Genomic DNA, 14979 nt, shown 5'->3' with positions numbered 1-14979 from the left:
ACCTTATTGGGTTTATTATCCTGCATATAGGCGCTAGTCTTGCAAGGAGTTCTACGTTGCAAATGGTATTGTGACAGCTGGACCAATGCTTACATAGCATGTTGGGAATAAAAGAGGTTGGAATTTGAGTTATTATAACAATTGTGTTCTGTACATACACTATGTCTTGAGCCATTATAATCACGAAAACAATTTTGAATCTTGGTTTCTTAACAAAACAAAGCACGCTACTTTCTTCCTGTCCATCTGTTATCCAGGGCTTCCCTCCAGAGTCATGTTTAAACCCATTGGCCAATTTCAAACAAATTTGAGAAAGATCTAGACGTTTCCATGCCATGGATATCCACAGAGGAATATAAATGTACAATTAACCTCTATTACCTTAGAAGAGCAATAACTCAGAACATTTTAATTCCATCCCATGCCAAATAAACATGAAATTTCAAGTAATGTAAGGTCTTCTTTCATTGATCTTTTCTTGCAATTTAAATAATCTTGATTTTAAAAGAAAGACAGGAGTGTAAAAAAAGGAGACTGTCCATTTTTTTATTGATGATACTTTTACAGCTTTAAATTTTGTCTTCCCCTTTTGCTTCAGTGAATTTGCTAAATATCTGAGCAGTTTGGAAAAGTTTACCATTGTTAAAACAGTGCAATAGCAAAAAGTTCTTCAGTTCTGGAAAGGAATAGAAGGCTACAGAGCTAAAAGAGAGGGTGTTCTATCCAAGAAAAAAGTCTTCTAGTTAAAACTCTTGGTGAGGACTTGGTGACCCTCTATTCAAATGCTGACTTTCATAGATTTCTGGGGTCATCTTGAATAAGTCAGATGGTCCTGTTGAAGTCAACTGGAGCTTTGTTATTGACTTTGGTGGGACTAGAATTTCAGTCATAGTCCTTGTGAACCTTTATAGTAGGGGATAATATTTCCTGCCTCACAGATATATTATGATTACAAAACAGTCCAATCTGCCAGCAGTGGGATCTGTATTTGGAACTCCTTGGATAGATTATTCTGTGCAATCTGTCTACAATAATCATTTGTCTAGGATTGTACAGACATTTGACTATTTCATCTGGTCATGGCAAAAAAAAAATTTTACTATATTAATTAAATGTTAAAATGCCTGGATAATAGGGTAATAGAGACTGACTAAAGATCAAATCTGAAAGACTGTGAGCATGCAGAACAAATGTTATAAGAGAAACTAAAATGAAAAAAATTTTTGCTAATGGTAAATATTCTATGAACAATTTCCTGCATGAACAGTGGATTTTGAGCAAATACTAGATGTTAACAGAAATAGTAAAACTGAGCATTCCCACTGAAATCTTGATTCTTCAGGCAGAATCCAGACAGAAACACACCAATCTAGAACATAGACATACCATTATCATTATGCTGATATACAATCAGAAGCTTACTATTTAAACTATGGTATTTCAATATCAGATACTTGGGTAGATTGCACAGGAAAAAAGAAAGCTACAGTCAAGGAAATTACCTGTGAACAATTTATGTATTTCTATCTCAGTTATGTTTCATATCCTTGCTCCTCTTTAGTATGTCTAGAGTCAGAATTGCAAATCTCTGAATTTATTGCTCCTTTTTCTTCTTTTTTTTCTCTGTTCATTTCAATGAATGAAGCATCTCTGGTGTCATATTTGATTGTGTCTTATAAAGGAAAGAGGGATCAGAGAAACAGTTATGAAGTCTACTAGAAATTTCAATGTTTGGGCAGGTGCAATAATCTTACCTGTCTCAGTAGCATTTGGCTTGATTCTGCAAGGTGCTTAACAGATTCATTTCCTACCAAAAACAATAGAAGTTGAGGAGACTCAGCCTGTTATAGGGTGAGACCTTGTCTGTAACCTAATTTTGCCACACTTGTGGGGAGCTGTTTATGGCAAGAAAAGTTTAAATTTCAACAAATTTCCTATCTTTATGTGAAATATCATAAATTATGCTTAACCAGGAATATCTCATATTCATGAAGTTGGCCTCAGGTGTCTATGTCTTTTGCTGCAAATTTCTGGATGCTCCTGGTGAAAATGACAAATGATTGACTTTAGTGGAATCATTATTTGGATCTGGGAAAATGGAAGTTCTGATAAAACAATGAATGATATGATAGTAAGATGATTTACCTAAACTTACATATTTTATTTGCCTTTGCAATTTTTTTTGAAGAAATATGTAAAATTGTTTTTTGCCCTCTATTTGTAGACAAGTAATAGACATTAACTTAGTACTATACAATTGCAAATTTTGGAATCCTGCAGTTTAATACATATCTTTAATTTATTTCTTGGTAGGAAAGAAGCTGTTGATCCTGTATCATGGAGGATTGCCTTCATACCTCTTCTGAAAACCTTTCCAAACTGGTCAGTTGGGCTCACAGCCATGGGACTATATGTAATCTCATTCCAAACCTGAAGCACTTGCTCGCCAAAGGTTCTCATGGTAACCTGACAGCGATGTGGGGCTGTAGCACTGGCCATGCATACCACTGGCCTCTGACTGCTACTTGCATGGCTGAGTGTCAGGAAAGAGTGTGTTTCCAAGACAACAGAAGCTTCAGTTCAGACAGTCCCAGCATCATAGGTGTGCCATTGGAAACACAGACCAGCCCAATGGGGCGGTACTCTGGGAAGCCAGTGAAAACAAAGCTGGACTGTAAAAGGACCAGAGATTCCTGTGACTTCTCTTACTGCAGTGAGCCTTCGGAGCTAGGTGAAACCATGGAAGAAGATGAAGATGAAGCTACTCTCTTTGACATGGTCTGTGAGTCCTCTGTGACTGATGAGGACAGTGACTTTGAACCTCATCCCCAAAGAACCCAAAACACCTCCCAGAAAAGACCTGCAAGAGGCCTTTCTTCAACATCTCTGTCAGGCTCCTGGGCCCAGATCACCAATGAAGGTAGTAATGATGTGATAGTCAAGAAAATTAAACAGGAGATCTCAGAAGATTACTATAGCGTGGCTAATGCAGAACTGACTGGCAGTGTTGAGGGATCTGTGCTCTCCTCGACACAGATGTCAAAGCCCAAGCCTCAGACTCATGCTGGGCCCTCCTGCGCTGGCCCATTGAAGTCTACTCCCCTTGTAACACCTTCTCTAGACCTACAGAACACATCTGCTTCTCCACCAGTCCTGTCATGGCCTGCTGTTCAGAAGCCTGTCAGGGTAACTATGGCTTCCCCAGCTAGAGGGAGAGCTAGTACTCCTGCAAACAGACAGCAGGTAGCCCTTCAGATGCCTGTCAGCAGTCCCAATGCCAGTAAACAGATTAGCATTCCTTTGTCAGCCCTGCAGCTCCCTGGGCAAGAAGAGCAAGCTGCCTCAGAAGAAATCCTCCAATCTGTAACAAATCAGGTCCCAGCCTGCGAAGTGACATCCTCCCCTTCTGTGAGTGCAGAACCAGAAGTCAGCTCTAGCCAGCAGCAACCAAACACTGTTCCTACAATCACCACCAAAGCAACAGCACAATCAATAACAGGTATGAGAGCTTGGAACCCCTCCCTCATCCATACACATGCACTGTCACACAGGGAATTCACTACCACCCTAATGGGACATATTTCTAAGACAACACCTTCCAAACACTGAATTGGAGCTGAGAAAGTGCAATACTATCCTAGTCACCTTAGTGTTTCTCAAACTACTTGTCATGATGCTCTGAGTGGGGTCACGGGAGGGTTCAAGGGGCTTGCAAAGTGTTAGGTGGCAGTAGTGGCAGGAGCTCAGTTCTCCAGGGCAAGTAATTGAGGATAAGCGATGGTTACTGACTGTTAGTGTGCTGACTATAGTTACTAACCATGGAACTGGTAAATACTTTTAATTACAACACTGCTTTTCCAGGGTGGATGAGTGAATGTAAATACTTGTCAAGAATTACAGCCAGCTGTCATTCCCCTGCCCAGGGACAACTGAGCTCCTACTGACTTGGGAAAGGAGGGTAAAGTCATATGAAGACATCTTGTCCACACTTGCTTATGGGAAGTAATGGGTACATAAATCAGTAGATAGATAGCCTCTCTAATTTGGAAGAGGATTTGGAAGACTTTTATTGAATAAAGGCCACAAGTACTCAATATAAGAGAGTGCTACTCTAGCTATACTTCATAAAGGAAGCAATCTTTTAAGACATATTTCACAGTTGGTTATATGTAATGGTTGCATAATTCTATATGGGAACTATACATGAGAGAGTGTGCAGTCATATTGTTATATGTAAGGGATGTTGAGGAAAAAAAATTGACCCTTGTCCTCTTGCATTCATTTGAAAAATCAGAAATAGTCTTAGCAAGAGCAATCTAGAGTAGGAGATCAGGGTTTTTCTTTCCTTAATGCAGCCAGAAGAGTGATGTTTGAAATGCAGAAGCAAAGGAGGGCACAAGAAGAATGTCTGGAGAGAAGTTTATATTATTCTAAATCTTTATTATGCAATTTCCCTAACCCGTAAATCCCAGCAGCCGGGAGATATTGGAGAAGGATAACTATATCCTTAACCCTGAAATTAATATCACTTAAACTTTAATCCAAGCGAAAACAATCTTTATCCCATTCTTAGTGAAAAAACTTATATAAAATGTCCTTAAGATTTTTGGTGTATGTTTGTATCTCCCGCTGCTGCCAAGGCAATGTGTAATAGAAAAATTTGGGATCTTGGGAATAAAGAGTTGGACTCATAGTGAAAAGCAGCTTGAGCTGGGTGCCTCCGAAGAGGGACCCCATCGATTTTTTATTTCCCTCTTTTATATGTTTGCTAGCATTACATCATTGTTGATTAAACAAATCTATTGGTTAATACATAATGCTGATTAGTGCCATTCTTGACATTGCTGATTACATTAGATTATTTAGTGACAGATGTTTTTCGTCCTTATCAATGTTTAGTTTCAGTTCTGTTTGTTCTAAGTTGAGTGCATTCTCTTTGGTGCTGTTCCTGCTTACATCTTCTTCCTTTAGAACATTCTAAACTCAATTCTTCTGTGTCATCAGTTCTGTTCTTCCAACTTGCATCCAAAGTTCATCTTGAAGTTAAAGGTTCATTACACTTATCTTACACAATGACAATTGGCATAATGAAATCAACATTATCAAATAATGTTGTGAAACAGCACATTCCAATTGAATGATTGCCTTGTGCTAGTCCTACAGGAAAACCAAATTTTGGCCATAGGCTTTGCATGGAGGAAATCTGTTTCTTGAGTAGACTTGTCAATTCTCTTTGGACCTAAATTCAGACAGCACTAGCTTTGCCTTTTCAGCCCCATCAGTGGTGTCATCTAGAGGAGCAGACTAAAGCAGGGATGAGTTCTGGATGTGCTCTCACTGGTTGGAGCACCCAGAGCCAAATAGTGGAATAAAGCATTTGCCTGTGTGCAATCCACGCGATAGCTACTGCAAGCCATGATGACAATGACTTTTAATAGTTCTGCTGGCAATTCAATCTGCACACCTGTGAAGTCCCTGAAACTTGGTCAAACCTGGAAGTCTATTAATTAGTGAGAGCCTGTAGATCCTGTTGCCAAATAAAGTACTGGGCATAATAAAATATTCTCAGTAAATCCCCACAGAGAAGTATAAGATAGAAAATGCAGACTTCATCTTAGCAGCAGTAAAGCAAAATGCTCATTTGGACCCTCAGTTCTGCATGGCTACTTCCGTGACATTATCTCACGGTAGTCCTGTTGTATAACATCCCCCATGGAAATGCCCTTCCAAAACTCCAAATAATTTAGACCTGATTCAGATAGGCTAAGTCTGAAAGATACAGGATGCCAGACATCAGTCTGAACTGCCCAGTAAACACATTTACTCTGTGCTTCCTTATTTTATCACATGGATATTACTGTTGCATATACCAGTGGTAGATTCTGACATCCTCTGTGCTGAACCTCAAATTTGCAAGTGGGGATGTGTGGCTGTGTGCATGTGTGTTACCTTTGAGAGTTCTTTGTTTTCGATAGATTAGTTAAAAAAAAAAAAAGAATCTCCAGTTTGCTGTTGTCAGTGGTTAACAGAGGGCAAAGATTTTACCTTGAAGAGTGCTCTCAGCTCTCAGGAAACAAACAAGGTCAGTAGTTATTTCTGCTGAGTGTCTTACGAGGATGGGCACAGTGTCACACTTACTTACACATTTATACTGTTTCCAGAGCAAGGCTGGCCCTTGTTCAGTAGCTCAGTGTGAAGACAAAGTGAGGTCATTTCTGCATGAAACCCATTGTATAAACTAACCCTAAAAATCTCTCAGTGCTTCTCACAAAGACAGTGGTGTTATCTCAGTGTGTTTCCTAAATTCCAATCCAGTTAATTATGTTCTGAATAGTTAAATTACCTGTGTTGTTCTAAGTGACTGCTGTGCATTTCCTGTGCTATCTCTGGTATAGTATTGTAATATACTGTTATGTACTATCTTGAGAGGTAGCTGCATTTCAGCAAGGATAAAATGACTGATATATACCTAAAACTTGATGCTCATGTCAGTAAAATCTTTGAATTCAACAAAGAAAACTCCTGTGGGAAAGAAATGTTGGCATTAATAAATCTTTGAGCCACAAACAAGTTCATGTTGGCAAGTGATTGTATTACAAGTATGTAGTTCTGCACAGTAAATTCTTACAGCTAAAATGTCAGGTCTGATTAAAGACTAGGGTAGATCACAAAGAGTGATTTACAGGAAGTGATGCATGATATATAAAGTTTGAGCACCACTGACCTACAAGAGGAGGCTTAGCTATCTTACATGGAAATGTTTCTATCCTGAACACATTTAAACAATGATGAATATAATTCTTACTGAGAAGAGGGCAGGGAATAATTTTTAAAAAGGAACCTATACCATTTTTATAGACTTAGTTGTAGTGCTTGATGATTGACAAACAAACAAGGAATACTGTTGAAAATGAGCAGGGAATTTAAATTGTCTTCTCCCCTACAAAATGTTGCTTAATTCCAAAATAATATCTAAATTCTTAGTCTTAGTGCCAGTAGAACTGTCTGTGTACGTATAGTATTTGTGGGATCAGCACCATAACTGGTTAGCTGTAGTTACAGGATGTAGTCAAACCAGCAAAAAAATATTACATTGAGATTTAAGCTGTCATATTTCCTTGTACACGTGTGACACATAACTGGTAGTTACCATGACTTAGTTAATGCATGGTAATCTGTTAGGCCATTAAATTTTGAGTGAGATGCCCCAAGAAATTAGAACTATATTGATATATGTCAGCTTAGAACAATTTAAGAATGTTCACACTATGGTTTTGCACTAGTTTCTCTTTAAAAAATTTGTTAAAGTTATTTTTAATTAAACTGTGGCAACTCTGTGTTTAAACAGGGCCTCTGTAAAGGTATTTTCATGTCTTTGAAAATAAATGGCATCCCAATGAAAATTCAGCAAGTTTAAACAAAAATTTCTGTTGGCTTCAGGTCTCCATTTGAGAATTGTAGAATATATTGAATTACTTTCTTAAATTTTATAGTTAAGCCCTAATGTATGAACATTGATTTGTGAATTTACAGGTCCCTCTCCCCCCCAAAAAAGAATTTTTTTTCTTTTACCACTTCATTAATCAAGCCCCCAAGAATGTAAGAAATAGGTAATATCAAGATTTTTATGTGGAATAAATAAAAGGTCAAACATCAGAGAAGAGAGAGAGTTTGTAATAGTGGAGAATAGATCTTTTCCATACTCTCTACTTCCTAAATAGCTTTTCTAGCTTTTCCTTTTGCTAATATTTAGTCTGTCTCTCATATCCAAGAACCAGCAGGGAGAAAGTAGGTGTGACCACAAGGCGGGAAAAGGGAGGATTGGATACCAGCGGAGAGAGACACTCAAGGTTCCTGAGCGGTTAAACAGGATAGATTTAATAAAGGACTTTCACTCTAAGCTGCACAGGGAGCCCCGGGAACTGCATGGAAGGGTCACTGATGGGAGGCTGCTAGACGCACAGGTCGGACACCCAGGCGGGACTCAACTCATTGTATCCTAAGGACCCCTTAAATCCACTAGAACTATTTCCTCATCTCAGCTGTGCTAACCTTGAGAGACTACTGTCCGGGAAGTAGCTAGACATTGTTGACAAAAAGGAATATGCATGTCCAGCCTTGACCAGTTTCAGTCATTGTGTAGAGAGCACACTCTGGAGCTGCTGTCACATACTCTGCCAGGCACTGACTTCTCGCCAGATCTTCTGCGGGTGTTCTCACTACACTCCATCCCCCGACTGACAGAGATGTGGTGTTGGTGCCACCAGTGTGTAGATAAGGTTCAGATATGCCTTTCAGGCATTGGCTTAACTAACAGCTAAGGTGTACAAGCAATTAAATAATAGTGAACATATATATATAGTAAATTATAACATATATGCACGCAAAACTAATCAGCCCAGAAGACCAGGAGTATAATGTGTTTTCCCCGTAGTCCTAAATTCAACAGCCATGATGACAGTCACTGCTAGGGGCTGTCCTGTGCTGATTCTTTGGATCTTACATCATGTAGTTCTTGAAGTAGGCTCATTATCTTGTGGATCTTGGGTTCAATGTGCTCACTGCAGCTCTGTTGGTGTCCCAACTGCCATCAGTGTACAGGGCTAGGATGGAGAGCAGCAATGTTGCCATTCCGCTTGGCATATTCATCAGGTCTGGGTTCTCTGGGCGAGAGTCTCCTAGAGGGGACATGGACTGGGACATTTTCCCCTTTGATTAGTACCAGGTGGGTGTCTCCTGGCCCATCAGCAATGATTTCCCTTTCAGACTGGGTTTAGTCAGATCATGCACCCACACAGCATGCCCTGTAGACCTGAAGCCGCCTGGTTGCTGAGTGGGCTGCAAGAAATCTATTTCCTGGATAGTGGGGACCCCTATCCGCTCACATATTAGTTGGGCTATTTAGTCTCCCTGCGTACATCACAGGGGTTGGGATCCAGTGTAATGGATTGCAACCTTCACCTCCTCAAGGTAATAAATATTTTCAATTTAAAACATCCCAGCACAAGTGTTAAACTGGTACATCATATGGGTCATTTCAATATACAGTTGTGTTCAAGAGCATCACTGCCCATGTCAAACTCAAAAATATCTGCCCTTCCCCATTCCTCAAACATGAAAGGCAAGAAGGAGAGAAATAAGAAGTGAGCAAGAGCAGAAAGGAATCTTTTTTGTAAGACCACTGTAAATCACCTGCTGTGTTCTCCCTCACAGAAGCGTTTCTCAAACAAAGTTTTTTCTTTGCAAAATGCAGAGTATTTTATGATATTGATACATAAAGGAAGAAGCACAGAATCACAGACTCACAGAATGGCCAAGGTTGGAAGAGACCTCTGGAGATCATCTAGTCCAAACCTAGAGCACATTGCACAGGATTGCGCCCAGGCGGGTTTTGAATATCTCCAGGGAAGGAGACCCACAACCACTCTGGGCAACCTGTTCCAGTGCTCTGTCATCCTCACAGCAAAGAATTTTCTCCTCATGTTCAGACCAAACTTCCTGTGTTTCCGTTTGTGCTCGTTGCCTCTTGTCCTGTCACTTGGCACCAGTGAGAAGAGCCTGGCCCCATCCTCTTGACATCCTCCTTTCAGATATTTCTACACATTGATCAGATCCCCCCTCTCAGTCTTCTCTTTTCCAGGCTAAACATGCCCAGCTTCCTCAGCCTTTCCTCCTATGAGAGATGCTCTAGTCTCCTAATCATCTTAGTAGCCCTCCACTGGACTCTCTCCAGTAGTGCCACACCTCTCTTGTACTGGGGAGCCCAGAATTGGACACAGGACTCCAGGTGAGGCCTCACCAGGGCTGAGTAGAGGAGCAGGGTCACCTCCCTCGACCTGCTGGCAACACTCTGCCTAATGCACCCCAGGATACCATTGGCCTTCTTGGCCACAAGGGCACATTGCTGGCCCATGGTCAACTTGTTGTCCACCAGCACTCCCAGGTCTTTCTCCGCAGAGCTGCTCTGCAGCAGGTCAACCCCCAGCCTGTCCTGGTGCATGGGATTATTTCTCCCTAAGTGCAGGACCTTGAACTTGCCTTTGTGGAACTTCAGGAGGTTCCTCTCCGCCCACCTCTCCAGCCTGTCCAGGTCCCTCTGAATGGCAGCACAGTCTTCTGGTGTGTCAGCCACTCCTCCCAGTTGAGTATCATCAGCAAACTTGCTGAGGGTGCACTCTGTCCCTTCCTCCAGGTCATTGATGAGTACATTGAACAAGACTGGACCCAGCACTGACCCCTGGGGGACACCGCTAGCTACAGGCCTCCAACTAGACTCTGCGCCACTGACCACAACCCTCTGAGCTTGGCCATCCAGCCAGTTCTCAACCCACCTCACCGGCCACTCATCCAGCCCACACTTCCTGAGCTTACCTAGGAGGATGTGATGGGAGACAGTGTCAAAAGCCTTGCTGAAGTCCAGGGAGACAACATCCACTGCTCTGCCCTCATCTACCCAGCCAGTCATTCCATCATAGAAGGCTATCAGAGTGGTCAAGCATGAATTCCCTTTGGTGAATCCATGCTGACTACTCCTGATCACCTTCTTGTCCTCCAGATGCTTAGTGATGACCTCCAGGAGGAGCTGTTCCATCACCTTCCCAGGGATGGAGGTGAGGCTGACAGGCCTGTAGTTTCCTGGCTCCTCCTTCTTGCCCTTTTTGAAGACTGGCGTGACATTGGCTTTCTTCCAGTCCTCAGGCACCTCTCCTGTTCTCCAGGACCTTTCAGAGATGATGGAGAGTGGCCTAGCGATAACATCCACCAGCTCCCTCAGCACTCGTGGGCGCGTCCCATTGGGGCCCATGGACTTGTGGGTGTCGAGTTTGCCCACATGATCTCTCACCCGATCCTCCTCGACCAAGGGAGAGTCTTCCTTTCTCCAGACTTCCTCCCTGGTCTCCAGGGTCCAGGATTCCTGAGGGCGGGCCTATGCAGTATAGACTGAGGCAAAGGCAGCATTCAGCAACTCTGCCTTCTCTGTATCCTTCATCACCAGGGCCCCTGTCCCATTCAGTAGCAGGCCCACATTTCCCCTAGTCTTCCTTTTGCTATTGATGTATTTGAAGAAGCCCTTCTTGTTATCCTTGACATCCCTTGCCAGACACAGTGTGGGATGTAGAGACAAGACTAAACCATAAGGGAAGACTAAACTATATTTGTGTCCTGTCTCCCACTCCCCTTCCTTCAGGGCTTGCTAAAGCATACAGGAAATAGGTAGTGACACTGCATACTTGCTACCTGGTTTAGCCCATAGCATTAAAGGGACTTGGAAGAAGTCTCTTCAGTAACTGACTCTACTCAGTATATTGTCATGATTGCACATGCAGTTCCTTTTTCATGTTAGTCCTACTACAAAGAGACTAGTCTTAGACACTCCCTGCCCCAGAGATCGCCCTGAGAAATAACATTATAATGATATTGTACAGGATCTGTAATGAATAGAAGTACCATCAGCTTAGGGACTGCTTTGGCACAAAATGACATTGAGCCAAATTTTCCAAAGTGCCTTCTAAATCTGTTCCTGTGGTTTTGTAAAAGTAAACTTGTCAGTAAGATTTCTGCTTGAGCAATTGGCTTTTGCAAGGTTTATTTACACATGTAAATTTGGCTTTTTGAGTATGATCATTTAAAAGTTGAAACCTTATGGAAAATGTGGCCACTAGTTCTACTTATAACAAAGGGGCTTTTTGCCATGAGAATTTGTATTTTCTCCCAGGCTCTTGATTCATTTTTTAAAAAGAAATGTAATCCAGTAAAGGAGGTATTTCTCAGGAGATCATTAATAGTCTTTCACTCCTCATTTTGAATCTTTATTTTTGCTTTTTCTCTTAGCAAATCTTGAGTACAGTCAAATTATACACATGAATGCTTGTAAGGGTAAGGTGGGGGCAGTGCCTGGACTCCCAGCAGGGACAGATACACAAACACTAGGCACACTATGATCAATAGTTAGTGTTTATTACCTCTGCATCTGAGCGGGGATTCCCCAGCGATTTCCCGATCGAGGCATTAATGGAGCGGGAGAGTCCTTGGAACTGCTGAGTGTCAGTCCATGGCAAGGAATGCTGGGGGGGGGGCACTATATGAGATTTTTATGGACTACATGCATGTGCAGTAAGCATATTGAGCTCCTCGCTAATCTCGATTCTAAGCTCAGGTGTAGCGCCACACTGGCACAGGCTCAGCCGCATGACTATGGGTCAGCATGCCCTGTAGATGCTCCTTTTCCCACGGAATGGTCAGACTAGCTTCCATCACCTGTCTCCTCAACATTCTTCCGCATTTTCAGCAAGGCTTTTGACACTGTCTCCCATCACATCCTCCTAGGTAAGCTCAGGAAGTGTGGGTTGGATGAGTGGACAGTGAGGTGGATTGAGAACTGGCTGGATGGCCGAGCTCAGAGGGTTGTGGTGAATGGCGCAGAGTCAAGTTGGAGGCCTGTGGCTAGTGGTGCCCCCCAGGGGTCAGTACTGGGTCCAGTCTTGTTCAATATATTCATCAATGACCTGGAGGAAGGGACAGAGTGTACCCTCAGCAAGTTTGCTGATGATACTAAACTGGGAGGAGTGGCTGACACACCAGAAGACTGTGCTGCCATTTAGAGGGACCTGGACAGGCTGGAGAGCTGGGCGGAGAGGAACCTCCTGAAGTTCCACAAAGGCAAGTGCAAGGTCCTGCACCTAGGCAGGAATAATCCCATGCACCAGTACAGGCTGGGGGTTGACCTGCTGGAAAGTAGCTCTGCCGAGAAGGACCTGGGAGTGCTGGTGGACAACAAGTTAAACATGAGCCAGCAGTGTGCCCTTGTGGCCAAGAAGGCCAATGGTCTCCTGGGCTGCATTAGGCAGAGTGTTGCCAGCAGGTCGAGGGAGGTGATCCTCCCCCTCTACTCAGCCCTGGTGAGGCCTCACCTGGAGTCCTGTGTCCAGTGCTGGGCTCCCCTGTACAAGAGAGACATGGCACTCCTGGAGAGAGTCCAGCGGAGGGCTACCAAGATGATTAGAGGGCTGGCGCACCTCTCCTATGAAGAAAGACTGCAAGAGCTGGGCCTGTTCAGCCTGGAGAAGAGAAGACTGAGGGGGGATCTCATCAATGTGTACAAGTATCTGAAGGGGGAGTGTCAAGAGGATGAGGCCAGCCTCTTCTCCGTGGTGCCCAGCAACAGGACAAGAGGCAATGGGCAGAAACTGAACCACAGGAAGTTCCATCTGAACCTGAGGAAAAACTTCTTCACTGTGAGGGTGACAGAGCATTGGAACAGGTTGCCCAGAGAGGTAGTGGAGTCTCCTTACCTGGAGATATTCAAAACCCGTCTGGATGTGATCCTGGGAAATATGCTCTAGGTGACCCTGCTTGAGCAGGGGGGTTGGACTAGATGATCTCCAGAGGTCCCTTCCAACCTAAACGATTCTGTGATTCTGTGATTTTCTCATACAATCTTATTCAGTCATGTCCCTCTTCCGCCATCTAAGCATATTATGACTTATGTCCAGTTGATGAAGACAATTTATTGACACAAGTGATCAACGAGCTAACTAGGGGAGATGCTCTGCTGTACTGCTACTCACAAACAAGGAAGAACTGGTTGAGGATGCAGAGGTTGAGGGCAGCTTTGGCAGCAGTGACCATGAGATGATGGAATTCAGGATCCTTAGAGAAGTGAGAGAGACAAATAATAGAATTACAATCCAGGACCTCAGGAAATCATATTTCTGCTTGTTCAGGATCTGCTTGGCAGGATCCCATGGGAAACTGCCTTGGAGGGCAAAGGGGTCCAGGATCTTCAAGGACAACCTCCTCAAAGCACAAGAACAGTCCATTCCCATGTGCAGGAAGTTCAGCAAGCATGGCAGAAGGCCAGCAGGGAACTCCTGACTGAGCTCAAACATAAAAAGGAAGTACACAGAAGGTGGAAGCAGAGATGGGCTACCCAGGAAGAATATAGACTCCCAAGCATGCAGGGATGGAGTTAGCAAAGCCAAAGCTCAGCTGAAGTTGGAACTAGTGAAGGGTATGAATGGCAAGAAGAAGGGCTTCTAGAAGGACACTGGCAGCAAAAGGAAGCCTAAGGAAAATGAGGGCCCACTGCTCAACAGGACAGGGAACCTAATGATCAAGGACATGGAAAAGGTTGAGGTACTTGATGCCTTTTTTTCTCAGTTTTCACTGGTAAGATCTGCCCTCAGGCCTCCCAGGCCCCTGACCCTAGAGCCTGGGGGGGGGGAGTAAAGCATTACCCACAGTAGAGGAAGATTGAGTTAGGGAGCACTTAAGCCAACTGGACATACACAAGTCCATGGGATGCATCTAAGGGTGCTGAGAGAACTGATGTCATTGTAAGGTCACTATCATCTTTGAAAAGTCATGGCAATCGGGGAGGAGGTTCCTGATGACTGGGAAAAGGCAAACATCAAAGCCATCTTCAAGAAAGGCAAGAAGAAGGATCTGGGGAACCAAAGGCAGCCTAAACTCAGTTCCTGGGAAGGTTATAGAGCAAATCCTGGATGCCATTTTCAAGCACACAAAGGACAAGAAGGCGATTGGGAACAAACAGCATGCATTTACCAAGGAGAAATTGTACCTAACCAGTGTGATTGCCACCTTTGATGATTGGCTGTTTGGACAAGGTGAGAGCAGTGGATGCTATTTACCTTGACTTTAGCAAGACCTTTGATATGTTCCTCTATAGATACTTATCACCAAATTGGTGAAATATGGACTGGAGAGGTGGACTATAAGGTGGGTGGAAAATTGACTGGATCACCAGGCTCAAAGGGTGTGACCAGCAGTGCAAAGTCCATCTGGCAGCTGGTTCCTAGTGGCATCCCTCAGGGATCGATACTGGGGACAATGTTGTTTAATGTGTTTATCAATGAGCTGGATGATGGGACAGAATGTGCTCTCAGCAAGTTCATGGACAATACCAATTTGGAGGGAGTAGTTGATATGCGAGACTGCCATTCAGAGCAGCAAAGTCCT

The 14979-nt window shown here is 43.3% G+C and overlaps 1 protein-coding gene across 1 annotated transcript in view; it reads left to right on the top strand.

Annotated features, from left to right (window-relative positions):
• LOC104147875 (uncharacterized protein KIAA1958) overlaps nt 1–14979 on the top strand; it is a 59274-nt gene that overhangs the window by 35659 nt on the left and 8636 nt on the right. The window contains exon 2 of the mRNA XM_068925996.1: nt 2314–3499. Coding sequence (XP_068782097.1) covers nt 2338–3499 — 1162 coding nt within the window. The 5' untranslated portion in view covers nt 2314–2337. The remainder of the gene's footprint in view (nt 1–2313; nt 3500–14979) is intronic.

The sequence above is a fragment of the Struthio camelus genome, chromosome W, assembly GCF_040807025.1.
Source record: "Struthio camelus isolate bStrCam1 chromosome W, bStrCam1.hap1, whole genome shotgun sequence".
Taxonomy (NCBI): Eukaryota; Metazoa; Chordata; class Aves; order Struthioniformes; family Struthionidae; genus Struthio; species Struthio camelus.
This window is presented reverse-complemented; position numbering and strand designations above follow the sequence as displayed.